The sequence below is a fragment of the Oncorhynchus keta genome, chromosome 9, assembly GCF_023373465.1.
Source record: "Oncorhynchus keta strain PuntledgeMale-10-30-2019 chromosome 9, Oket_V2, whole genome shotgun sequence".
Classification (NCBI taxonomy): domain Eukaryota; kingdom Metazoa; phylum Chordata; class Actinopteri; order Salmoniformes; family Salmonidae; genus Oncorhynchus; species Oncorhynchus keta.
In genome coordinates this window covers 20156584-20183945 of record NC_068429.1, presented here as the reverse complement: position 1 = coordinate 20183945, position 27362 = coordinate 20156584, and the positions used below count along the sequence as shown (strand labels likewise).

Below are 27362 nucleotides of genomic sequence, written 5' to 3'. Positions count from 1 at the left end.
AATCATTTCAATGACTATTTCACTGGTAAAGTGGACAAACTCAGTAGTGAAATGACCATATTAAACAGTCAACCATCATATTTGTGTATTGAAGGTCTAATAATGAAAGAGAAAGATTGCTGTTTTGAATTTGGTCAAGTTTGTGTGGAAGAAGTGGGAAAACAATTGTTATCCATCAATAATGTTAAGCCACCAGGTATAGACAACCTAGATGGGAAACTATTGTTATCCATCAATAATGTTATGCCACCAGGTATAGACAACCTAGATGGGAAACTATTGTTATCCATCAATAATGTTATGCCACCAGGTATAGACAACCTAGATGGGAAACTATTGTTATCCATCAATAATGTTATGCCACCAGGTATAGACAACCTAGATGGGAAACTATTGTTATCCATCAATAATGTTATGCCACCAGGTATAGACAACCTAGATGGGAAACTATTGTTATCCATCAATAATGTTAAGCCACCAGGTATAGACAACCTAGATGGGAAACTATTGTTATCCATCAATAATGTTATGCCACCAGGTATAGACAACCTAGATGGGAAACTATTGTTATCCATCAATAATGTTAAGCCACCAGGTATAGACAACCTAGATGGGAAACTATTGTTATCCATCAATAATGTTAAGCCACCAGGTATAGACAACCTAGATGGGAAACTATTGTTATCCATCAATAATGTTATGCCACCAGGTATAGACAACCTAGATGGGAAACTATTGTTATCCATCAATAATGTTATGCCACCAGGTATAGACAACCTAGATGGGAAACTATTGTTATCCATCAATAATGTTAAGCCACCAGGTATAGACAACCTAGATGGGAAACTATTGTTATCCATCAATAATGTTATGCCACCAGGTATAGACAACCTAGATGGGAAACTATTGTTATCCATCAATAATGTTAAGCCACCAGGTATAGACAACCTAGATGGGAAACTATTGTTATCCATCAATAATGTTAAGCCACCAGGTATAGACAACCTAGATGGGAAACTATTGTTATCCATCAATAATGTTAAACCACCAGGTATAGACAACCTAGATGGGAAACTATTGTTATCCATCAATAATGTTAAGCCACCAGGTATAGACAACCTAGATGGGAAACTATTGTTATCCATCAATAATGTTAAGCCACCAGGTATAGACAACCTAGATGGGAAACTATTGTTATCCATCAATAATGTTAAGCCACCAGGTATAGACAACCTAGATGGGAAACTATTGTTATCCATCAATAATGTTAAGCCACCAGGTATAGACAACCTAGATGGGAAACTATTGTTATCCATCAATAATGTTAAGCCACCAGGTATAGACAACCTAGATGGGAAACTATTGTTATCCATCAATAATGTTAAGCCACCAGGTATAGACAACCTAGATGGGAAACTATTGTTATCCATCAATAATGTTAAGCCACCAGGTATAGACAACCTAGATGGGAAACTATTGTTATCCATCAATAATGTTAAGCCACCAGGTATAGACAACCTAGATGGGAAACTATTGTTATCCATCAATAATGTTATGCCACCAGGTATAGACAACCTAGATGGGAAACTATTGTTATCCATCAATAATGTTATGCCACCAGGTATAGACAACCTAGATGGGAAACTATTGTTATCCATCAATAATGTTAAGCCACCAGGTATAGACAACCTAGATGGGAAACTATTGTTATCCATCAATAATGATATGCCACCAGGTATAGACAACCTAGATGGGAAACTATTGTTATCCATCAATAATGTTATGCCACCAGGTATAGACAACCTAGATGGGAAACTATTGTTATCCATCAATAATGTTAAGCCACCAGGTATAGACAACCTAGATGGGAAACTATTGTTATCCATCAATAATGTTAAGCCACCAGGTATAGACAACCTAGATGGGAAACTATTGTTATCCATCAATAATGTTAAGCCACCAGGTATAGACAACCTAGATGGGAAACTATTGTTATCCATCAATAATGTTAAGCCACCAGGTATAGACAACCTAGATAGACAACCGGGAAACTATTGTTATCCATCAATAATGATATGCCACCAGGTATAGACAACCTAGATGGGAAACTATTGTTATCCATCAATAATGTTAAGCCACCAGGTATAGACAACCTAGATGGGAAACTATTGTTATCCATCAATAATGTTAAGCCACCAGGTATAGACAACCTAGATGGGAAACTATTGTTATCCATCAATAATGATATGCCACCAGGTATAGACAACCTAGATGGGAAACTATTGTTATCCATCAATAATGTTAAGCCACCAGGTATAGACAACCTAGATGGGAAACTATTGTTATCCATCAATAATGATATGCCACCAGGTATAGACAACCTAGATGGGAAACTATTGTTATCCATCAATAATGTTATGCCACCAGGTATAGACAACCTAGATGGGAAACTATTGTTATCCATCAATAATGTTAAGCCACCAGGTATAGACAACCTAGATGGGAAACTATTGTTATCCATCAATAATGTTAAGCCACCAGGTATAGACAACCTAGATGGGAAACTATTGTTATCCATCAATAATGTTAAGCCACCAGGTATAGACAACCTAGATGGGAAACTATTGTTATCCATCAATAATGTTAAGCCACCAGGTATAGACAACCTAGATGGGAAACTATTGTTATCCATCAATAATGTTAAGCCACCAGGTATAGACAACCTAGATGGGAAACTATTGTTATCCATCAATAATGTTAAGCCACCAGGTATAGACAACCTAGATGGGAAACTATTGTTATCCATCAATAATGTTAAGCCACCAGGTATAGACAACCTAGATGGGAAACTATTGTTATCCATCAATAATGTTATGCCACCAGGTATAGACAACCTAGACGGGAAACTATTGTTATCCATCAATAATGTTATGCCACCAGGTATAGACAACCTAGATGGGAAACTATTGTTATCCATCAATAATGTTAAGCCACCAGGTATAGACAACCTAGATGGGAAACTATTGTTATCCATCAATAATGTTAAGCCACCAGGTATAGACAACCTAGATGGGAAACTATTGTTATCCATCAATAATGTTAAGCCACCAGGTATAGACAACCTAGATGGGAAACTATTGTTATCCATCAATAATGTTATGCCACCAGGTATAGACAACCTAGATGGGAAACTATTGTTATCCATCAATAATGTTAAGCCACCAGGTATAGACAACCTAGATGGGAAACTATTGTTATCCATCAATAATGTTATGCCACCAGGTATAGACAACCTAGATGGGAAACTATTGTTATCCATCAATAATGTTATGCCACCAGGTATAGACAACCTAGATGGGAAACTATTGTTATCCATCAATAATGTTATGCCACCAGGTATAGACAACCTAGATGGGAAACTATTGTTATCCATCAATAATGTTATGCCACCAGGTATAGACAACCTAGATGGGAAACTATTGTTATCCATCAATAATGATATGCCACCAGGTATAGACAACCTAGATGGGAAACTATTGTTATCCATCAATAATGTTATGCCACCAGGTATAGACAACCTAGATGGGAAACTATTGTTATCCATCAATAATGATATGCCACCAGGTATAGACAACCTAGATGGGAAACTATTGTTATCCATCAATAATGATATGCCACCAGGTATAGACAACCTAGATGGGAAACTATTGTTATCCATCAATAATGATATGCCACCAGGTATAGACAACCTAGATGGGAAACTATTGTTATCCATCAATAATGATATGCCACCAGGTATAGACAACCTAGATGGGAAACTATTGTTATCCATCAATAATGATATGCCACCAGGTATAGACAACCTAGATGGGAAACTATTGTTATCCATCAATAATGTTATGCCACCAGGTATAGACAACCTAGATGGGAAACTATTGTTATCCATCAATAATGATATGCCACCAGGTATAGACAACCTAGATGGGAAACTATTGTTATCCATCAATAATGTTAAGCCACCAGGTATAGACAACCTAGATGGGAAACTATTGTTATCCATCAATAATGTTAAGCCACCAGGTATAGACAACCTAGATGGGAAACTATTGTTATCCATCAATAATGTTAAGCCACCAGGTATAGACAACCTAGATGGGAAACTATTGTTATCCATCAATAATGTTATGCCACCAGGTATAGACAACCTAGATGGGAAACTATTGTTATCCATCAATAATGATATGCCACCAGGTATAGACAACCTAGATGGGAAACTATTGTTATCCATCAATAATGTTAAGCCACCAGGTATAGACAACCTAGATGGGAAACTATTGTTATCCATCAATAATGTTAAGCCACCAGGTATAGACAACCTAGATGGGAAACTATTGTTATCCATCAATAATGTTAAGCCACCAGGTATAGACAACCTAGATGGGAAACTATTGTTATCCATCAATAATGTTAAGCCACCAGGTATAGACAACCTAGATGGGAAACTATTGTTATCCATCAATAATGTTATGCCACCAGGTATAGACAACCTAGATGGGAAACTATTGTTATCCATCAATAATGATATGCCACCAGGTATAGACAACCTAGATGGGAAACTATTGTTATCCATCAATAATGATATGCCACCAGGTATAGACAACCTAGATGGGAAACTATTGTTATCCATCAATAATGATATGCCACCAGGTATAGACAACCTAGATGGGAAACTATTGTTATCCATCAATAATGATATGCCACCAGGTATAGACAACCTAGATGGGAAACTATTGTTATCCATCAATAATGATATGCCACCAGGTATAGACAACCTAGATGGGAAACTATTGTTATCCATCAATAATGTTATGCCACCAGGTATAGACAACCTAGATGGGAAACTATTGTTATCCATCAATAATGTTATGCCACCAGGTATAGACAACCTAGATGGGAAACTATTGTTATCCATCAATAATGTTAAGCCACCAGGTATAGACAACCTAGATGGGAAACTATTGTTATCCATCAATAATGTTAAGCCACCAGGTATAGACAACCTAGATGGGAAACTATTGTTATCCATCAATAATGTTAAGCCACCAGGTATAGACAACCTAGATGGGAAACTATTGTTATCCATCAATAATGTTATGCCACCAGGTATAGACAACCTAGATGGGAAACTATTGTTATCCATCAATAATGATATGCCACCAGGTATAGACAACCTAGATGGGAAACTATTGTTATCCATCAATAATGTTATGCCACCAGGTATAGACAACCTAGATGGGAAACTATTGTTATCCATCAATAATGATATGCCACCAGGTATAGACAACCTAGATGGGAAACTATTGTTATCCATCAATAATGATATGCCACCAGGTATAGACAACCTAGATGGGAAACTATTGTTATCCATCAATAATGTTAAGCCACCAGGTATAGACAACCTAGATGGGAAACTATTGTTATCCATCAATAATGTTATGCCACCAGGTATAGACAACCTAGATGGGAAACTATTGTTATCCATCAATAATGATATGCCACCAGGTATAGACAACCTAGATGGGAAACTATTGTTATCCATCAATAATGTTAAGCCACCAGGTATAGACAACCTAGATGGGAAACTATTGTTATCCATCAATAATGTTATGCCACCAGGTATAGACAACCTAGATGGGAAACTATTGTTATCCATCAATAATGATATGCCACCAGGTATAGACAACCTAGATGGGAAACTATTGTTATCCATCAATAATGATATGCCACCAGGTATAGACAACCTAGATGGGAAACTATTGTTATCCATCAATAATGATATGCCACCAGGTATAGACAACCTAGATGGGAAACTATTGTTATCCATCAATAATGTTATGCCACCAGGTATAGACAACCTAGATGGGAAACTATTGTTATCCATCAATAATGATATGCCACCAGGTATAGACAACCTAGATGGGAAACTATTGTTATCCATCAATAATGTTAAGCCACCAGGTATAGACAACCTAGATGGGAAACTATTGTTATCCATCAATAATGTTATGCCACCAGGTATAGACAACCTAGATGGGAAACTATTGTTATCCATCAATAATGTTATGCCACCAGGTATAGACAACCTAGATGGGAAACTATTGTTATCCATCAATAATGTTAAGCCACCAGGTATAGACAACCTAGATGGGAAACTATTGTTATCCATCAATAATGTTAAGCCACCAGGTATAGACAACCTAGATGGGAAACTATTGTTATCCATCAATAATGTTAAGCCACCAGGTATAGACAACCTAGATGGGAAACTATTGTTATCCATCAATAATGTTATGCCACCAGGTATAGACAACCTAGATGGGAAACTATTGTTATCCATCAATAATGTTAAGCCACCAGGTATAGACAACCTAGATGGGAAACTATTGTTATCCATCAATAATGATATGCCACCAGGTATAGACAACCTAGATGGGAAACTATTGTTATCCATCAATAATGTTAAGCCACCAGGTATAGACAACCTAGATGGGAAACTATTGTTATCCATCAATAATGTTATGCCACCAGGTATAGACAACCTAGATGGGAAACTATTGTTATCCATCAATAATGTTAAGCCACCAGGTATAGACAACCTAGATGGGAAACTATTGTTATCCATCAATAATGTTATGCCACCAGGTATAGACAACCTAGATGGGAAACTATTGTTATCCATCAATAATGTTATGCCACCAGGTATAGACAACCTAGATGGGAAACTATTGTTATCCATCAATAATGTTAAGCCACCAGGTATAGACAACCTAGATGGGAAACTATTGTTATCCATCAATAATGTTAAGCCACCAGGTATAGACAACCTAGATGGGAAACTATTGTTATCCATCAATAATGTTAAGCCACCAGGTATAGACAACCTAGATGGGAAACTATTGTTATCCATCAATAATGTTAAGCCACCAGGTATAGACAACCTAGATGGGAAACTATTGTTATCCATCAATAATGTTAAGCCACCAGGTATAGACAACCTAGATGGGAAACTATTGTTATCCATCAATAATGTTAAGCCACCAGGTATAGACAACCTAGATGGGAAACTATTGTTATCCATCAATAATGATATGCCACCAGGTATAGACAACCTAGATGGGAAACTATTGTTATCCATCAATAATGTTATGCCACCAGGTATAGACAACCTAGATGGGAAACTATTGTTATCCATCAATAATGATATGCCACCAGGTATAGACAACCTAGATGGGAAACTATTGTTATCCATCAATAATGTTATGCCACCAGGTATAGACAACCTAGATGGGAAACTATTGTTATCCATCAATAATGATAAACCACCAGGTATAGACAACCTAGATGGGAAACTATTGTTATCCATCAATAATGATAAGCCACCAGGTATAGACAACCTAGATGGGAAACTATTGTTATCCATCAATAATGTTAAGCCACCAGGTATAGACAACCTAGATGGGAAACTATTGTTATCCATCAATAATGTTAAGCCACCAGGTATAGACAACCTAGATGGGAAACTATTGTTATCCATCAATAATGTTATGCCACCAGGTATAGACAACCTAGATGGGAAACTATTGTTATCCATCAATAATGATATGCCACCAGGTATAGACAACCTAGATGGGAAACTATTGTTATCCATCAATAATGATATGCCACCAGGTATAGACAACCTAGATGGGAAACTATTGTTATCCATCAATAATGATATGCCACCAGGTATAGACAACCTAGATGGGAAACTATTGTTATCCATCAATAATGTTAAGCCACCAGGTATAGACAACCTAGATGGGAAACTATTGTTATCCATCAATAATGTTATGCCACCAGGTATAGACAACCTAGATGGGAAACTATTGTTATCCATCAATAATGTTATGCCACCAGGTATAGACAACCTAGATGGGAAACTATTGTTATCCATCAATAATGTTATGCCACCAGGTATAGACAACCTAGATGGGAAACTATTGTTATCCATCAATAATGTTAAGCCACCAGGTATAGACAACCTAGATGGGAAACTATTGTTATCCATCAATAATGTTAAGCCACCAGGTATAGACAACCTAGATGGGAAACTATTGTTATCCATCAATAATGTTATGCCACCAGGTATAGACAACCTAGATGGGAAACTATTGTTATCCATCAATAATGTTATGCCACCAGGTATAGACAACCTAGATGGGAAACTATTGTTATCCATCAATAATGTTATGCCACCAGGTATAGACAACCTAGATGGGAAACTATTGTTATCCATCAATAATGTTAAGCCACCAGGTATAGACAACCTAGATGGGAAACTATTGTTATCCATCAATAATGTTATGCCACCAGGTATAGACAACCTAGATGGGAAACTATTGTTATCCATCAATAATGTTAAGCCACCAGGTATAGACAACCTAGATGGGAAACTATTGTTATCCATCAATAATGTTAAGCCACCAGGTATAGACAACCTAGATGGGAAACTATTGTTATCCATCAATAATGTTAAGCCACCAGGTATAGACAACCTAGATGGGAAACTATTGTTATCCATCAATAATGATATGCCACCAGGTATAGACAACCTAGATGGGAAACTATTGTTATCCATCAATAATGTGTTATCCATCAATAATGTTATGCCACCAGGTATAGACAACCTAGATGGGAAACTATTGTTATCCATCAATAATGTTAAGCCACCAGGTATAGACAACCTAGATGGGAAACTATTGTTATCCATCAATAATGTTATGCCACCAGGTATAGACAACCTAGATGGGAAACTATTGTTATCCATCAATAATGTTAAGCCACCAGGTATAGACAACCTAGATGGGAAACTATTGTTATCCATCAATAATGATATGCCACCAGGTATAGACAACCTAGATGGGAAACTATTGTTATCCATCAATAATGATAAACCACCAGGTATAGACAACCTAGATGGGAAACTATTGTTATCCATCAATAATGTTAAGCCACCAGGTATAGACAACCTAGATGGGAAACTATTGTTATCCATCAATAATGTTAAGCCACCAGGTATAGACAACCTAGATGGGAAACTATTGTTATCCATCAATAATGTTAAGCCACCAGGTATAGACAACCTAGATGGGAAACTATTGTTATCCATCAATAATGTTAAGCCACCAGGTATAGACAACCTAGATGGGAAACTATTGTTATCCATCAATAATGTTAAGCCACCAGGTATAGACAACCTAGATGGGAAACTATTGTTATCCATCAATAATGTTAAGCCACCAGGTATAGACAACCTAGATGGGAAACTATTGTTATCCATCAATAATGTTAAGCCACCAGGTATAGACAACCTAGATGGGAAACTATTGTTATCCATCAATAATGTTAAGCCACCAGGTATAGACAACCTAGATGGGAAACTATTGTTATCCATCAATAATGTTAAGCCACCAGGTATAGACAACCTAGATGGGAAACTATTGTTATCCATCAATAATGTTAAGCCACCAGGTATAGACAACCTAGATGGGAAACTATTGTTATCCATCAATAATGTTAAGCCACCAGGTATAGACAACCTAGATGGGAAACTATTGTTATCCATCAATAATGTTAAGCCACCAGGTATAGACAACCTAGATGGGAAACTATTGTTATCCATCAATAATGTTAAGCCACCAGGTATAGACAACCTAGATGGGAAACTATTGTTATCCATCAATAATGTTAAGCCACCAGGTATAGACAACCTAGATGGGAAACTATTGTTATCCATCAATAATGTTATGCCACCAGGTATAGACAACCTAGATGGGAAACTATTGTTATCCATCAATAATGTTAAGCCACCAGGTATAGACAACCTAGATGGGAAACTATTGTTATCCATCAATAATGTTAAGCCACCAGGTATAGACAACCTAGATGGGAAACTATTGTTATCCATCAATAATGTTATGCCACCAGGTATAGACAACCTAGATGGGAAACTATTGTTATCCATCAATAATGTTATGCCACCAGGTATAGACAACCTAGATGGGAAACTATTGTTATCCATCAATAATGTTATGCCACCAGGTATAGACAACCTAGATGGGAAACTATTGTTATCCATCAATAATGTTATGCCACCAGGTATAGACAACCTAGATGGGAAACTATTGTTATCCATCAATAATTGTTAGATCCTAGATCTATTGTTATCCATAATGTTATGCCACCAGGTATAGACAACCTAGATGGGAAACTATTGTTATCCATCAATAATGTTATGCCACCAGGTATAGACAACCTAGATGGGAAACTATTGTTATCCATCAATAATGATAAACCACCAGGTATAGACAACCTAGATGGGAAACTATTGTTATCCATCAATAATGTTAAGCCACCAGGTATAGACAACCTAGATGGGAAACTATTGTTATCCATCAATAATGTTAAGCCACCAGGTATAGACAACCTAGATGGGAAACTATTGTTATCCATCAATAATGTTAAGCCACCAGGTATAGACAACCTAGATGGGAAACTATTGTTATCCATCAATAATGTTAAGCCACCAGGTATAGACAACCTAGATGGGAAACTATTGTTATCCATCAATAATGTTAAGCCACCAGGTATAGACAACCTAGATGGGAAACTATTGTTATCCATCAATAATGTTATGCCACCAGGTATAGACAACCTAGATGGGAAACTATTGTTATCCATCAATAATGTTATGCCACCAGGTATAGACAACCTAGATGGGAAACTATTGTTATCCATCAATAATGATATGCCACCAGGTATAGACAACCTAGATGGGAAACTATTGTTATCCATCAATAATGATATGCCACCAGGTATAGACAACCTAGATGGGAAACTATTGTTATCCATCAATAATGATATGCCACCAGGTATAGACAACCTAGATGGGAAACTATTGTTATCCATCAATAATGTTATGCCACCAGGTATAGACAACCTAGATGGGAAACTATTGTTATCCATCAATAATGATATGCCACCAGGTATAGACAACCTAGATGGGAAACTATTGTTATCCATCAATAATGTTATGCCACCAGGTATAGACAACCTAGATGGGAAACTATTGTTATCCATCAATAATGATATGCCACCAGGTATAGACAACCTAGATGGGAAACTATTGTTATCCATCAATAATGTTAAGCCACCAGGTATAGACAACCTAGATGGGAAACTATTGTTATCCATCAATAATGTTAAGCCACCAGGTATAGACAACCTAGATGGGAAACTATTGTTATCCATCAATAATGTTAAGCCACCAGGTATAGACAACCTAGATGGGAAACTATTGTTATCCATCAATAATGATAAACCACCAGGTATAGACAACCTAGATGGGAAACTATTGTTATCCATCAATAATGTTAAGCCACCAGGTATAGACAACCTAGATGGGAAACTATTGTTATCCATCAATAATGTTAAGCCACCAGGTATAGACAACCTAGATGGGAAACTATTGTTATCCATCAATAATGATAAACCACCAGGTATAGACAACCTAGATGGGAAACTATTGTTATCCATCAATAATGTTAAGCCACCAGGTATAGACAACCTAGATGGGAAACTATTGTTATCCATCAATAATGTTATGCCACCAGGTATAGACAACCTAGATGGGAAACTATTGTTATCCATCAATAATGTTAAGCCACCAGGTATAGACAACCTAGATGGGAAACTATTGTTATCCATCAATAATGTTAAGCCACCAGGTATAGACAACCTAGATGGGAAACTATTGAGAATGGTAGCAGACTGTATTGCCATCCCTATTTGCTATGTTTTTAACCAATGCCTAAAGGAGTGTGTCCGCAGGCTTGGAAGGAAGCTAAAGTAATTCCACTACCTAAAAATAATGAAGAACCCATTGTTGGCTCTAACAGCCGACCAATTTGCTTGCTGCCTGTTCTTGGTAAACTGACGGAGGAAATTGTTTGAACAAATACAATGCTAGTTAACTACTGACTTTCAGCATGCATATAGGGAAGGGCACTCAACTTCATCTGCACTGACTCAGATGACTGAATGATTGGCTAAATGAAATGGATACTAACATTATAGTTGGAGCTGTATTGTTAGATTTCAGTGCAGTGTTTGATGTTATTGATCATAATTTGTTACTGAAAAAAAATCACTTTTTATGACTTTACATCACCTGCCATCACATGGGCTCCTAAGTGGCACAGCGGTCTAAGACACTGCATCTCAGTGCTAGTGATGTCACTACAGACCCTGGTTCAATTCCAGGCTGTATCACAACCGGCTGTGGGCGGCGCACAATTGGCCAAGGGGTAGGCTTTCATTGTAAATAAGAATTTGTTTTTAACTGACTTCCCTAGTTAAATAAATAAAAAATGGTTGGAGAGTTATCTATCCAATCGAACTCAAGAGAGTGTTCAATGGAAGCTTCTCTAACATCAGATATGCCGTTACTGTTCTCTATTTGTTCAAATGATTTGCCACTTGTCTTACAACAAGCTTAAATGACTGTGTATGCTGATGATTGCACACTCTACACATCAGCACCTACAGCCATAATTAACAATAAACTGGTCTTGAATACGTGTGAAATCAAAAGCATTGTATTTGGTTCAAAGCATTCTCTTTGACCTAAACCTCAACTGGAGTTGTGCATAAAGGGTGTGAACACTGATCAAGTTGAAGAAGCTGAACTCATAGGAGTAACATTGGATGATCAATTGTCATGGTCAAGTCATATTGACAAAGTTGTTGTGAAGATGGTATGTCTGTTATAAAAATTAGTTCTGTGTTTTTGACACAAAGATCCATAGTTGATCGGGCTCTGGTCTTGTCCCATCTTGATTACTGTTCGGTAATATTGTCAGGTGCAGCAAAGAAAGACCTGGCAAAGCTGCAGCTGTCTCAAAACAAAGCAGCACGCCTTGTCCTCAACTGCTCCCACAGAACTAACATCAACGACATGCATGATAGTCTTTCATGGTAGAGGGTTAAGAAGAAACTGAAAGCGTAAACAGATTTAATGTTTCTCTCAGTTATATATAGAGCCATGTCATTATGGAATACTCTGGTGGTTACTCGGGAGAAAAGCAAATTTAGCTTAAAAAAACAGATAAAAAACATTGTATCACAGCGCCTTTCCTCTTTCTAAAGATCTAATTTAACTGTACTGTATATAAGAATATGAATATGTACAGTGCATTCTGAAAATATTCAGACCCCTTGACTTTTTCCTAATTTCGTTACGTTACAGCCTTATTCTAAAATTAATTATATCCTTTTTCCACCTCATCAATCTACACACAATACCCCATAATGACAAAATGAAAACAGGTTTTTATAAATTGTTGCAAATGTATTACACATAAAAAAACTGAAATACTTATTTACATAAGTATTCAGACCCTTCGCTATGAGACTCGACATTGAGCTTAGGTGCATCCTGTTGGATCATCCTTGAGATGTTTCTACAACTTGATTGGAGTCCATCTGTGGAAAATTAAATTGATTGCACATGATTTGGAAAGGCACACAACTGTCTATATAAGGTCCCACAGTTGACAGTGCATGTCAGAACAAAAACCAAGCCATGAGGTCGAAGGAATTGTCCGTAGAGCTCCGCGAGACAGGATTGTGTTGAGGCACAGATCGGGGGAAGGGAACCAACAAATATCTAAAATATTGAAGATCCCCAAGAACACAAAGGCCTCCATTATTCCCTAAATGGAAGAAGTTTGGATCCACAAAGTCTCTCCCTAGAGCTGGCTACCTGGCCAAACTGAGCAATCGGGGGAGAATGGCCTTGGTTAGGGAGGTGACCAAGAACCCGATGGTCACTCTGACAGAGTTCCAGAGTGCCTCTGTGGAGGTGGGAGAACATTCCAGAAGGACAACCATCTCTGCAGCACTCCACCAATCAAGCCTTATATTCGCTGATATTCGCTGATCTGATGAAACCAAGATTGAACTCTTTGGCCTGTGTGCCAAGCATCACGTCTGGAAAAAATTTGGCACCATCCCTACGGTGAAGCATGGTGGTGGCAGCATCATGCTGTGGGGATGTTTTTCAGCTGCAAGGACTGAGAGACTAATCAGGATCAAGGGAAAGATGAACGGAGCACAGTACAGAGAGGCCATCAATGACAACCTACTCCAGATCGCTCAGGACTTCAGACTGGGGCGAAGGTTCACCTTACAACAGGTTAACGACCCTAAGCACACAGCCAAGACATCGAAGGAGTGGCTTCTGGACAAGTCTCTGAATGTCCTTGAGTGGCCCAGCCAGAGCCCAGACCTGAACCCGATCGAACATCTCTTGAGAGACCTCAAAATAGCTGTGCAGCGACGCTCCCCATCCAACCTGAAGGGTCTTGAGAAGATCTGAAGAATGAAAGAAACTCCTCAAATACAGGTGTGCCAAGCTTGTAGCGTCATACCCAAGAAGACTCGAGGCTGTAATCGCTGCCAAAGGTGCTTCAACAAAGTACTGAGTAAAGGGTCTGAATACTTAGGTAAATGTGATATTTCAGTTTTGTATTTTTTTATAAATAAATAAAAATATTGAATCCATTTTAGAAAAAGGCTGTAACTTAACAAAATGTGGAACAAGTCAGGGGGTCTGAATACTTTCCGAATGCGCTGTATATGTGCTGTATATATGAATAGTGTGTAAAGAGTATTTTTGTTGTTGCTTGGTGTATTTCTATATATACTTATTATTTTATTTATATTTTTTATTTAGAATTTAATGTAATATCTTATGCTGTTCTTGTCTATAACTGTTCTGTTCTTTGTCATGTATTGTACGTTTTATGTGGAACCCAGGAAGAGTAGCATCTGCATGTGCAGTAGCTAATGGGGATCCTAATAAACTAAACTAAACGCTGTGTTCCTTAAAATAGATGAAGACAGACAGAGGTGACAAACCCTCCATATTAGAACATTGTAGCCTCTAACATCTCTGCTATACATCCCTAAACCTGTTATCTTTCATACGATATCCTCACCGTCCAAACTTACTGTATACATTACATACTACACATCTGCTCTCTAGACCTAAACACACTTATTATGGCTCCAGGTCAGGTGTGAACGCTGACATAAATGTAAGCGAATATACTCTGACTGCACACACACAGTATATTGTATACAGCTAAGCTAGCACATATCAATGCTATATACTGTACCTAGCACATAGATGGTCCCGTATTTAGACCTACTCTAGCTAACACACAATCCGGGTAGGTGTCATGTTGCGTGTCACGCTGTGTGAAGCCTAGACTTTATATGGAGAATGCATACCAACAAGGCAGGTCAGGTACTTCACACAGGTGTTAGTTATTACAACAAGTCGTAAGCATTTTAACTTTCTCCTGTGCATTGAGGAGTATTCCTAACTGACTTTTAGCTTAAGGCTGGGTCGTGAGAAAAATAAAGTACCACGTTAGCTATGAGGCATTTGGGAAATTCACCCGTTTGATTCAGATTGCGTACCAAATGGAACCCTGTTCACTATACCATATAGCGCACTCCTTTTAACAAGAACTCTGGGTCCTGGTCAAAACTAGTGTACTAAATAGGAAATATGGTGTCATTTGGGACGCATCATCAGTGACTCTTCCTCATATGAAGAGTTGAGACATTGACAGTGACAGTGCTAGGGTTCCCACCCTGATAATGCCATTGACAGAAGCGAGCAGAGACCAGACACACACCACACACACAAGCTCAAGGTAACCCTCTAAACCTGCTCAGTGTGTTTTAATAAAGCCAGTGTGTTGGAGGGACAAGCTGCCTGCAGGGCAGAGCACACATCCTTCCTATTCCCCTTTGTCACACTGAATGACTTGGTTTTAAAAAGAGAGTCCCTTTCTCACACTGAATGACTTGGTTTTATCACACTGAATGACTTGGTTTTAAAAAGAGAGTCCCTTTGTCACACTGAATGACTTGGTTTTAAAAAGAGAGTCACTTTGTCACACTGAATGACTTGGTTTTAAAAAGAGAGGGAATAGTCAGTCAAGCCTCTATTCTTTCCTGTAGGACTAAGAAGGAAGGGTAGAGTTGCTATGGAAATAGCTTTATATCTCTTCATTCTGAATTTCTGTCCTACACTTGAACTTTCTCTCCATATCTGTCTTCTTCGTTGCCAAGGTTACTTACCACTACTGTACCACAAATGTTTGACGATGTACCATGTAACCATGACCCAATTACTGGACTAGGAACTGTAGGTACAATAACTGTTCAAAAGGAGCTTCATGAAATGGGTTTCCACGGCAGAGTAGACACACAAAAGCCTAAGATCACTATGCGCAATAGCAAGCGGCGGCTGGAGTGGTGTAAAGCCCAACACCATCAGACTCTGGAGCAGTGGAATTACGTTCTCTGGAGTGATGAATTACGATTCACCATCTGGCAGTCTGACGGACAAATCTGGGTTTGGCAAATGCCAGATGAACGCTACCTACCCCAAAGCATATTGCCAACTGTTAAGTGTTGGAGGAATAATGGTCGGTGGCTGTTTTTCATGGTTTGGGATAGACCCCTTAGTTCCAGTGAGGGGAAATCTTAACGGTACAGCATACAATCACATTCTAGACAATTCTGTGCTTTGTGGCAAAAGTTCGGGGAAGGCCCTTTCCTGTTAAGGCATGACAATGCCCCTGCGCACAAAGCGAGGTCCATATAGAAATGGTTTGTCGAGATCAATGTGGAATAACTTGACTGGCCTGGACAGAGCCCTGACCTCAACCCCATCGAACACCTTTGGAACACCGACCGTGAGCCAAGCCTAATCGCCCAACATCAGTGGTGCCCAACCTCACGAATGCTCTTGTGGCTTAATGGAAGCAAGTCCCTGCAGCAATGTTCCAACATCTAGTGGAGAGAATGAGATGTTCGACAAACAGGTGTCCACATACTTTTGGTCATGTAGTGTACAGTGCAGGTCAAAGTTCAGTCAACAAATTTTGGGGGGTGAAAAATGTCAAGTAACTAATTTATAAAACAATTCTAAAAGGCATCAGATGTACTGTATGACAAATTTGCATAAGCTTTTCAAATTCTGTTTTTAGATAATCAAATCAAAACTATGCAGAGAGAAAAAAAGTAAGAAAAAAATTATTAACGAATTATTACTTCTCCTTCCAACTTTTTATCAAGACTCAAGTCCTCGCCCATGAGTCCCATATTTTGGAATTGTCGGCTATATATTCAGGGTACCAGTACAGAGTCGATGTGCAGGGGTATGAGGTAATTGAGGTAGATGTGTAAATGTGAGGTAGATGTGTACATAATTGAGGTAGTTGTGTACATAATTGAGGTAGATGTGTACAGATAATAAACAGTAGCAGCAGCGTATGTGATGAGTCAAATGAGTTCATGCAAAAAGGGTAGAACGCTCTATGACTTGGGTGGCTGGAGTCTTTGACCATTTTTAGGGCCTTACTCTGACACCACCTGGTATAGATGTCTTGGATGGCAGGGAGCTTAGCCCCAGTGATGTGCTGAGCAGTACGCACTACCCTCTGTAGTTGCCATACCAAGCGGTGTTGCAGCCAGTCAAGATGCTCTCAATGATGTAGCTGTAGAACTTTTTGAGGATCTGAGGGCCCATGCCGACTCTATTCACCGTCCTGAAGGGGAAGAGACGTTGTCTTGCCTTCTTCACGACAGTGTTGGTATGTGTGGACCATGACAATTCCTTAGTAATGTGGACACTGAGGCGCTTGAAGCTCTGAGAGAGTGCGAGAGAGAGAGAGAGAAACAGAGAGAGAAACAGAGAGAGAGAAACAGAGAGAGACAGAGAGAGAGAGAGAGAGAAACAGAGAGAGAGAAACAGAGAGAGAAACAGAGAGAGAGAAACAGAGAGAGAGACAGAGAGAGAGACAGAGAGAGAGACAGGGAGGAGAGCGACAGAGCCAACTGAGATTCCTGTCCCCTAATGTAGACTGACACTCAGGCACACAGACAATACGTGACCTTTCCGAAGAGACGGGTAAGCATTCAACGGCACGATTCACCAAACACAATCGTCCCTCTTATGTAAGAAGCTGTGGGTGAACTTGGTCTGTATGTACACTGTAGAGAGTGGATACCTTTCTCTATCCCCTTCTTCACCCTTGCCTTCTCAGTATGACTAATGTTCTTATGCTTTCACTAGCTTGATAAATTGAAATAGACTTGATTATTACTTTTGTGTCCAAGTAGGCATAGTTTGAATTTAGCCATAGTGGTAATAATAATAATAATACATGGGAATTATATAGTGCTTTTCAAGGACCCAATGTCGCGTTACAACGTAGAAATGAAAAAAAAAAACAGGAGTGAAAACAAAACAACATAAGACTAAAAAACCATGAACAAAGAGAGGGGTGGGCTCAAAGAAGGGAAAGAGTGTGATGTATCAGCATAATGTATGGGGTTTGGATACGAAGCCGGTTTAGCGTAAGGGGTGGGGTAGGGTAAGGGGAGGGGAGGGGGGCGACAATGTTGCGGTGGTGGAAGAATGAGGATTTGACAGTCGGTCTTATGTGGTGGTCAAAGGAGAGGGTGGTGTGCAGGATGACACCAAGGTTATGTGTTTGGGGGGAGGGAGAGACAGTGGTGTCGTCTTTAGTGAGGGTAGATTTGGTGCCTATGAGGAGGAGTTCCGTTTTATCACTGTTGAGCTTGAGGACGTTTTGTTGCATCCACGTTTTTATTGAAGAGGCAGGATTCAATTTGGGTCAGAGGTGGTTGAGGAGGGATTTGGTGCTGAGGTAGATCTGGGTGTCATCGGCATAGCAGTGGACGTCAAGGTTGAAGTATCGGAGGATGCGACTAACCTGTACCCCCACACATTGACTCAGTACCGGTTCCCCCTGTATATAGCCTCGTTATTGTTATTGTGTTATTTAAAAAATATACTCTATTTCATGAACTGCACTGTTGGTTAAGGGCTTGTGAGTAACCATTTCACTGTTGTATTCGGCGCCTGTGACAAATACAATTTGCAGGATTTCTTAGAAGTGCCCGGGTTAGTGTCCCGCTCCTTGAAAGCCGCAGCTCTAGCCTTTAGATCAGTGTTGTCGTGTCTTTTCTATAACGGTGTAAGTGATATGACATGCTATTCTATAAAATAATTTCTCTGTAATTAATATTACCTAATTAAGTTCATCAAGTAAATGTAACTAACTAGAAAGTTGGGGCACCACAAAATTATGTTTTTTTTTATTTTTTTATTTCACCTTTATTTTATTTAACCAGGTAAGCCAGTTTAGAACAAGTTCTAATTTACAACTGCGACCTGGCCAAGATAAAGCAAAGCAGTGCGACAGAAACAACAACACAGAGTTACACATGGAATAAACAAGCGTACAGTCAATAATGTTAAAAAGTCTATATACAGTGTGTGCAAATAGCATGAGGAGGTAAGGCAATAAATAGGCCACAGTAGCAAAGTAATAAAAATTTAGCAGATTAACACTGGAATGATAGATGAGCAGATGATGGTTTGTAAGTAGTGATACTGGTGTGCAAAAGAGCAGCAAAGTAAATAAAAAACAATATGGGGATGAGGTAGGTAGATTGGGTGGGCTATTTACAGATGGGCTATGTACAGCTGCAGCGATCGATTAGCTACTCGGTGTCACGCCCTGGTCGAAGTATGTATGTTTGTCTTCATTTATTTGGTCAGGCCAGGGTGTGACATGGGTTTATTTTGTGGTGTGTTTTTGTATTGGGGTTTTAGTAGGTATTGGGTTTGTGGCTGAGTAGGGTTGTCTAGGAAAGTCTATGGTTGCCTGAGGCGGTTCTTAATCAGAGGCAGGTGATTTTCGTTGTCTCTGATTGGGAACCATATTTAGGCAGCCATATTCTTTGAGTGTTTCGTGGGTGATTGTTCCTGTCTTTGTGTTTGTTGTCACAAGATAGGCTGTATAGGTTTTCACGTTCCATTTGTTGTTTTGTATATTTGGTTATTTCATGTATAGTTCATTTTTTCATTAAAGAACATGAGTAACCACCACGCTGCATTTTGGTCCGATCCTTGCTACACCTCTTCGTCAGAGGAGGAGATAGAAGAAAGCTGTTACAGAGTCACCCACCACAACAGGACCAAGTGGCGTGGTAACAGGCAACAGCAGCAGCAGGAGCAGCGCAACAAGAATTTCTGGACTTGGGAGGAAATCCTCGATGGGAGAGGACCCTGGGATAAACCAGGGGAGTGTAGCCTGAACTGTCAGTCTGAATAGAGCAGCCTGAGCTGTCAGTCTGCATGGAGCAGCCAGAACTGTCAGTCTGAATAGAGCAGCCTGAGCTGTCAGTCTGCATGGAGCAGCCAGAGCTGTCAGTCTGCATGGAGCAGCCAGAGCTGCCAGTCTGCATGGAGCAGCCAGAGCTGCCAGTTTGCATGGAGCAGCCAGAGCTGCCAGTCTGCATAGAGCTGCCAGTCTGCATAGAGCAGCCAGAGCTGCCAGTCTGCATGGAGCAGCCAGAGCTGCCAGTCTGCATGGAGCAGCCAGAGCTGCCAGTCTACATGGAGCAGCCAGAGCAGCTAGATCCGCCAGTCAGCCAGGATCCGCCAGTCAGCCATGATCTTCCAGATCCGCCAGTCAGCCATGATCTTCCAGATCTGCCAGTCAGCCAGACTCTTCCAGATCTGCCAGTCAACCAGACCCTTCCAGATCCGCCAGCTAGCCAGGATCTGCCAGAGCCAATTACCTGCCTGAGCTTCCTCTCAGTGCTGGGCTTCCTCTCAGTGCTGGGCTTCCTCTCAGTGCTGGGCTTCCTCTCAGTGCTGGGCTTCCTCTCTGTGCTGAGCTTCTCCTCAGTGCTAAGTTTCCCCTCAGTGCTGAGCTTCCTCTCAGTGCTGAGCTTCCCCTCAGTGCTGAGCTTCCCCTCAGTGCTGAGCTGCCCCTCAGTCCCGAGCTGCCCCTCAGTCCCGAGCTGCCCCTCAGTCCAGTGGGGTTCTGGGTGAGGACTACTCGGCCATGGTCGGCGGCGAGGGTGGACTATCCTAGGACGCGAGGGGGAGGAATTAAGACATTGATGGAGTGGGGTCCACGTCCCGAGCCGGAGCCACCACCATGGACAGACACCCACCCGGACCCTCCCTATTGTTTTGATGTGCGTCCGGGAGTCCGCACCTTAGGGGGGGTTCTGTCACGCCCTGGTCGAAGTATGTATGTTTGTCTTCATTTATTTGGTCAGGCCAGGGTGTGACATGGGTTTATTTTGTGGTGTGTTTTTGTATTGGGGTTTTAGTAGGTATTGGGTTTGTGGCTGAGTAGGGTTGTCTAGGAAAGTCTATGGTTGCCTTGAGGCGGTTCTTAATCAGAGGTAGGTGATTTTCGTTGTCTCTGATTGGGAACCATATTTAGGCAGCCATATTCTTTGAGTGTTTCGTGGGTGATTGTTCCTGTCTTTGTGTTTGTTGTCACAAGATAGGCTGTATAGGTTTTCACGTTCCGTTTGTTGTTTTGTATATTTGGTTATTTCATGTATAGTTAATTTTTTCATTAAAGAACATGAGTAACCATCACGCTGCATTTTGGTCCGATCCTTGCTACACCTCTTCGTCAGAGGAGGAGATAGAAGAAAGCCGTTACTAAATTTAAACATCAGCAATCCGAGTGTGAGGGAAATGTAAGTCTCCAGCTTCAGCAATTTTTGCAATCGTTCCAGTCACTGGCAGCAGAGAACTGGAAGGAAAGGCGGCCAAAGGAGGTGTTGGCTTTGGGGATGACCAGTGAGATATACTGCTGGAGCGCGTGCTACGGGTGGGTGTTGTTATCGTGACCAGTGATCTGAGGTAAGGCGGAGCTTTACCTAGCATAGACTTATAGATGACCTGGAGCCAGTGGGTCTGGCGACAAATATGTAGCTAGGGCCAGCCGACTAGAGCATACAGGTCGCAGTGGTGGGTGGTATAAGGTGCTTTGGTAACAAAACGGATGGCACTGTGATTGATAGACTGCATGCAATTTGGTGAGTAGAGTATTGGAAGCTATTTTGTAGATGACATCGCCGAAGTCGAGGATCGGAAGGATCCTCAGTTTTACTAGGGTAAGTTTGGCGGTATGAGTGAAGGAGGCTTTGTTGCGAAATAGAAAGCCAGTTCTAGATTTGATTTTGGATTGGAGATGTTTGATATGAGTCTGGAAGGAGAGTTTACAGTCTAGCCAGACACCTAGGTATTTGTAGTTGTCCACGTATTCTAGGTCAGAACCATCCAGAGTAGTGATGCTAGTCGGGCGGGCGGGTGTGGGCAGCAAACGGTTGAAAAGCATGCATTTGGTTTTGCTAGTGTTTAAGAGCAGTTGGAGGCATCAGAAGGAGTGTTGTATGGCATTGAAGCCTGTTTGAATGTTAGTTAACAGTGTCCAAAGAAGGGCCAGATGTATACGGAATGGTGTTGTCTGCGTAGAGGTGGATCAGGGAATCACCCGCAGCAAGAGCGACATCGTTGATCTATACAGAGAAAAGAGTCGGCCCGATAATTGATCCCTGTGGTACCCCCATAGAGACTGCCAGAGGTCCGGACAACAGGCCCTCCGATTTTACACACTGAACTCTGTCTGCGAAGTAGTTGGTGAACCAGGTGAGGCAGTCATTTGAGAAACCAAGGCTATTGAGTCTGCTGATAAGAATACGGTGATTGACAGAGTCGAAAGCCTTGGCCAGGTCGATGAAGACGGCTGCACAGTACTGTCTTTTATCGATGACAGTCATGATATTGTTTAGTACCTTGAGCATGGCTGAGGTGCACCCGTGACCAGCTCGGAAACCGTATTGCACAGCAGAGAAGGTACGGTGGGATTTGAGATGGTCAGTGATCTGTTTATTAACTTGGCTTTCAGAAACTTTAGAAAGGCAGGGCAGATCCATGGCTTCTGTTTGAGATATATACGTAAAGTATGGTCACTGTCGATGCACTTACTAATGGAGCCAGTGACTGATGTGGTAAACTCCTCAATGCCATCGGATGAATCCCGGAACATATTCCAGTCTTTGCTAACGAAACAGTCCTGTAGCTTAGTCACTGGTACGCCCTGTTTGAGTTTTGCTTGTAAGCAGTAATCAGGAGGATAAAGTTATGGTTAGATTTGCCAAATGGAGGCAAGGGAGAGCTTTGTATGTGTTTCTGTGTGTAGAGTAAAGGTGATCGAGAATTGTTTTCTCTCTAGTTGCGCAGGTGACATGCTGGTAGAAACGAGGTCAAACAGATTTAAGTTTTCCTGCATTAAAATCAACAGCCACTAGGAGCGCTGTTTTTGGATGAGTATTTTCTTGTTGGCTTATGGCCTTATACAGCTCGTTGAGTGTGGTCTTAATGCCAGCATCGGTTTACCTCATATCTACACATTCCATTGCTTCACATTAGCTACCGACAGAATACAGTACATGTCACTCTCTGAAATGCAGGGATATTTCTGCCATTGAGATCCTTGGGCGGGCCGAGTAAAGTTTATATATATATGTATGTATATACATTATATACATTTTGGGATGGAATAACACTTTGTATAAACGTAAATGACTAAAGCCAGATATAAAGTATGTAGAAAAAGATAGTGGCATATTTTTGTTATAATATAATCTTTGACAACCAACAATAACCAAAATAAAATCTAGACAGTCAGGGAGAATTGAAAATTCTCCAAACAATTAATATAGCAGTATTGATTTTGTTATTTAAGCAAAAATACACCGCATTAGCCATGGTGAAATGCATAGAATTGAAGGGAATTCAATTTAAAACCAACATTTTCTCTCAGAATTGTAGAATTGCAGGAAATGTCATGCCCTGATCTATTTCACCTGTTCCTGTGATTGTCTCCACCCCCTCCAGGTGTCGTTTTTTTCCCCCGGTGTATTTATCCCTGTGTTTCCTGTCTCTCTGTGCCAGTTCGTCTTGTATGTTTAGTCAAGTCAATCAGCGTGTTTTTCCCGTACTCCTTTTTGCTATTCTCCTTTTTCTAGTCCTCCCGGTTTTGACCCTTGCCTGTTTCTGGACTCTGTACCCACCTGCCTGACCATTCTGTCTGCCTTGACCACGCGGCTGACTGTCACTCTGTACCTCCTGGACTCTGATCTGGTTTTGACCTTTAGCCTGTCCACGACCATTCTCTTGCCTAGTCCTTTTGGATTATTAAACATTGTAATACTCCAACCATCTGACTCCTGTGTCTGCATCTGCCTCTCACCTTGTGCCTTCATAGGAAATTGGCTTAATAATGCAAACATTTCTCTACACCGCCAAGATGGGGGCCATTTCGTAGCACCCATTGCCATGCCCCCTGCCACCCACCACCTAAGCCCCTTTTTGACCCAGAAAAAAACCTGAAATGTAATGACTGTAAAGTATTGTAAATCATCTGAATAGGTTTCCTTTAAAGTGTCTGTTAACCTAACATAGCAGGCATAAAATAAACTAGATCCCCGAAAACTGGTCTTGACGAGAAGATGAAAAAGCACAGGCTCACTTCCCATTTCCCCTGAAAACCGGAACATCCGGCACAGGCTAGGTAAGCCTACACAGTAACTATCATCAATCGTTGTTTCAATTGAAAATAACACATTGATAACACATTGATGATTTTTCTTTCTGATCATGGATAACTGTCTCGGGTCATATCTTCCTTGCCTGTTACTAATTGTAATCTATATGACATAGGTCTAAGTAGAAATGTGTACAGAATGTCTCAAGTTCTAAGGTATCGGAAATCATCTGGGAAGCTAGTACAGTACACTTGCTGAAACTGCTCCAAAACAAGCGGTTTATGGTCAGATTCCCTACCAACCACAACTCACGTACCCCACTACACTAGTCATAGGGCTATTCCACAGCAGCACTGGAAAAGCCCTACGTAAAAAGCCCAAGTAGTATGGTTGGTTACCTTCTCTAGGTTGGCTGGCTTTGCCGCTCCACTCCAGAGGGTAGTTCAGGTTAGCCACGGCCTGGGTTATCCTCTCATCCATCTCTCTGAGATGACACTCTATCTGTGGATCAGGTCTGGGTCTCCCACCTCTAACCCCCTCCTCCTCCTGGTCTGTCTGCCCCAGAGAGTGCTCCTTTCCTGGACCAGCGCTCATGTCACCCTCCATGTCCCCCTCTCCTGGAGCTGCTGAGACCCTCCTCAGAACCTCCAGGTGGCTCTGGGGACTCAAAGAGTCGCTGTTGGCTAGCAGGTACTCGGCCACTTCCTGTGGCAAATCACAGACGTACCTCAGGGAGGCCCGGCCTCCACAAGGCTTGGCTCCGTCCTCTGTGTGACGATACACTGTGACAGAGGCGGTCTCTTGGAGGTCGTGACCTGTGGAGGAGAGGAGACGAACAGATGACTGAGGATCAAATATGACAATAAGTGCTAACTCCCGATGAGACTGACACAAGTCCTTCTGACATTGACACACTCCTAATATGGACACTGTGCAGCAATAACAGTTTTCTGCTCCCAAACATGATTTCAATTGAATCTTGTGACACAGCAACATGGATGGTCCTAATTAGGTTAGGCAAACTGCTGCTATCTACTGATTTATTACAATCTCTGTTATGTTGACCTGAACTTAAAAGAGCAAAAGAGGAACTAATGATAACTGGAAGTTAGTGACCCTGTATCAAACTAAGGGTTCTGTTCTAACCTCAGTCAGTAGCTCTGTGTGAGACAGTTAGACTGATCTGGGACCAGTGGACACTATAAACGGTGGGACTCACCAGGAACTGTGAAGCAAAGAGACTCTCCATCCTCCGCTCTCTTAACTACAGCAACATGGGCTAGTCTGGAACCTTCTAGAACCACATATAACTCTGTCTGTTCTGGTTCCCTGTCCATATCTGGAACCTGTAACACAGCACGGACCTCCACCTGGCCCTAGAGAGAGAGAGAGAGGGAAACAGGGTTTAACTGTGTGAAATCATTCATTGGTTTTCTAACAAGAGAGAAGAACAAAGTAAAGGAGAAGAAGATGGACAACACATTCAACACATCCAATCAACACATTCCTGTGACTGTTCTTCAAGGCCACCATTCATAACCTACTTACTACTACCTCCCCTCGCTGAACAGCCATAATAATGCAACGCTGGAGAATTCAAGCAAAAGGATTAAACACTTTCTCTTGCTTGTTGAGAAAATGTGTGTCTGAAAGGTTCTTTTCTACTCTTCCTCACGCTAAAGCCTTTTGATTATTTTCACTCGTTTTCAGACGTTTCCTCCATTTCCTGGATTCTGAGAGGCCCTTCAGAGCTAATGATGGAGGAAGAGAGGAATAGAGAGAGTGAGAGAGAGAGGGAGAGAGATACACCCTCCTCCATCTTTGTGACTGTGGGAATGCTCCGCTCCTCCACCCATATTTCACCCAGCAGAGCAAACTGCCTCTTCATCTATAACACAAAGACAAGTTATCCCTCGCTTTCTCTCTTCTTCATCCTTAACTCTCCCCCTCTCTTGACAAATCTCTGTTGATTGATTCTTCTGTCTTTCACCCTCATTTTTCCCACACTTTCTCCATCTCTCACTTTCTCACCCCTCTCTCACTCTACCCATCTTGCTCTTTTTATCACACTCTCTCTCTCCTCTCTCTCCCTCCTTCCTAGCTCTCTCTCCCTCCTTCCTAGCTCTCTCTCCCTCCTTCCTAGCTTTCTCTCCCTCCTTCCTAGCTTTCTCTCCCTCCTTCCTAGCTCTCTCTCTTCCCTCTCTCTCCCTCCTTCCTAGCTCTCTCTCCCTCCTTCCTAGCTCTCTCTCCCTCCTTCCTAGCTCTCTCTCCCTCCTTCCTAGCTCTCTCTCCTCCTTCCTAGCTCTCTCTCTCTCTCTCCCTCCTTCCTAGCTCTCTCTCTCCCTCCTTCCTAGCTCTCTCTCCCTCCTTCCTAGCTCTCTCTCCCGCCTTCCTAGTTCTCTCTCCCTCCTTCCTAGCTCTCTCTCTCTCCCTCCTTCCTAGCTCTCTCTCCCTCCTTCCTAGCTCTCTCTCTCTCCTCTCTCTCCCTCCTTCCTAGCTCTCTCTCCTTCCTTCCTAGCTCTCTCTCTCCTCTCTCTCCTTCCTTTCTAGCGCTCTCTCTCTCCTCTCTCTCCCTCCTTCCTAGCTTTCTCCCTCCTTCCTAGCTCTCTCTCCCTCCTTCCTAGCTCTCTCGCCCTCCTTCCTAGCTCTCTCGCCCTCCTTCCTAGCTCTCTCGCCCTCCTTCCTAGCTCTCTCTCCCTCCTTCCTAGCTCTCTCTCCCTCCTTCCTAGCTCTCTCTCTCCCTCCTTCCTAGCTCTCTCTCCCTCCTTCCTAGCTCTCTCTCTCTC

General features: G+C 41.2%; 1 protein-coding gene across 7 annotated transcripts in view; it reads right to left on the bottom strand.

The window, feature by feature from the left end:
* Window positions 1–27362, bottom strand: part of arhgef28a (Rho guanine nucleotide exchange factor (GEF) 28a) — a 136114-nt gene that overhangs the window by 91299 nt on the left and 17453 nt on the right. For all 7 annotated transcript variants that reach the window (XM_052525433.1, XM_052525435.1, XM_052525437.1 and 4 more), the window contains 2 exons: window positions 25796–25952; window positions 24975–25391 (listed from right to left, as the gene is read on the bottom strand). In XM_052525433.1, coding sequence (XP_052381393.1) covers window positions 24975–25391; window positions 25796–25952 — 574 coding nt within the window. The remainder of the gene's footprint in view (window positions 1–24974; window positions 25392–25795; window positions 25953–27362) is intronic.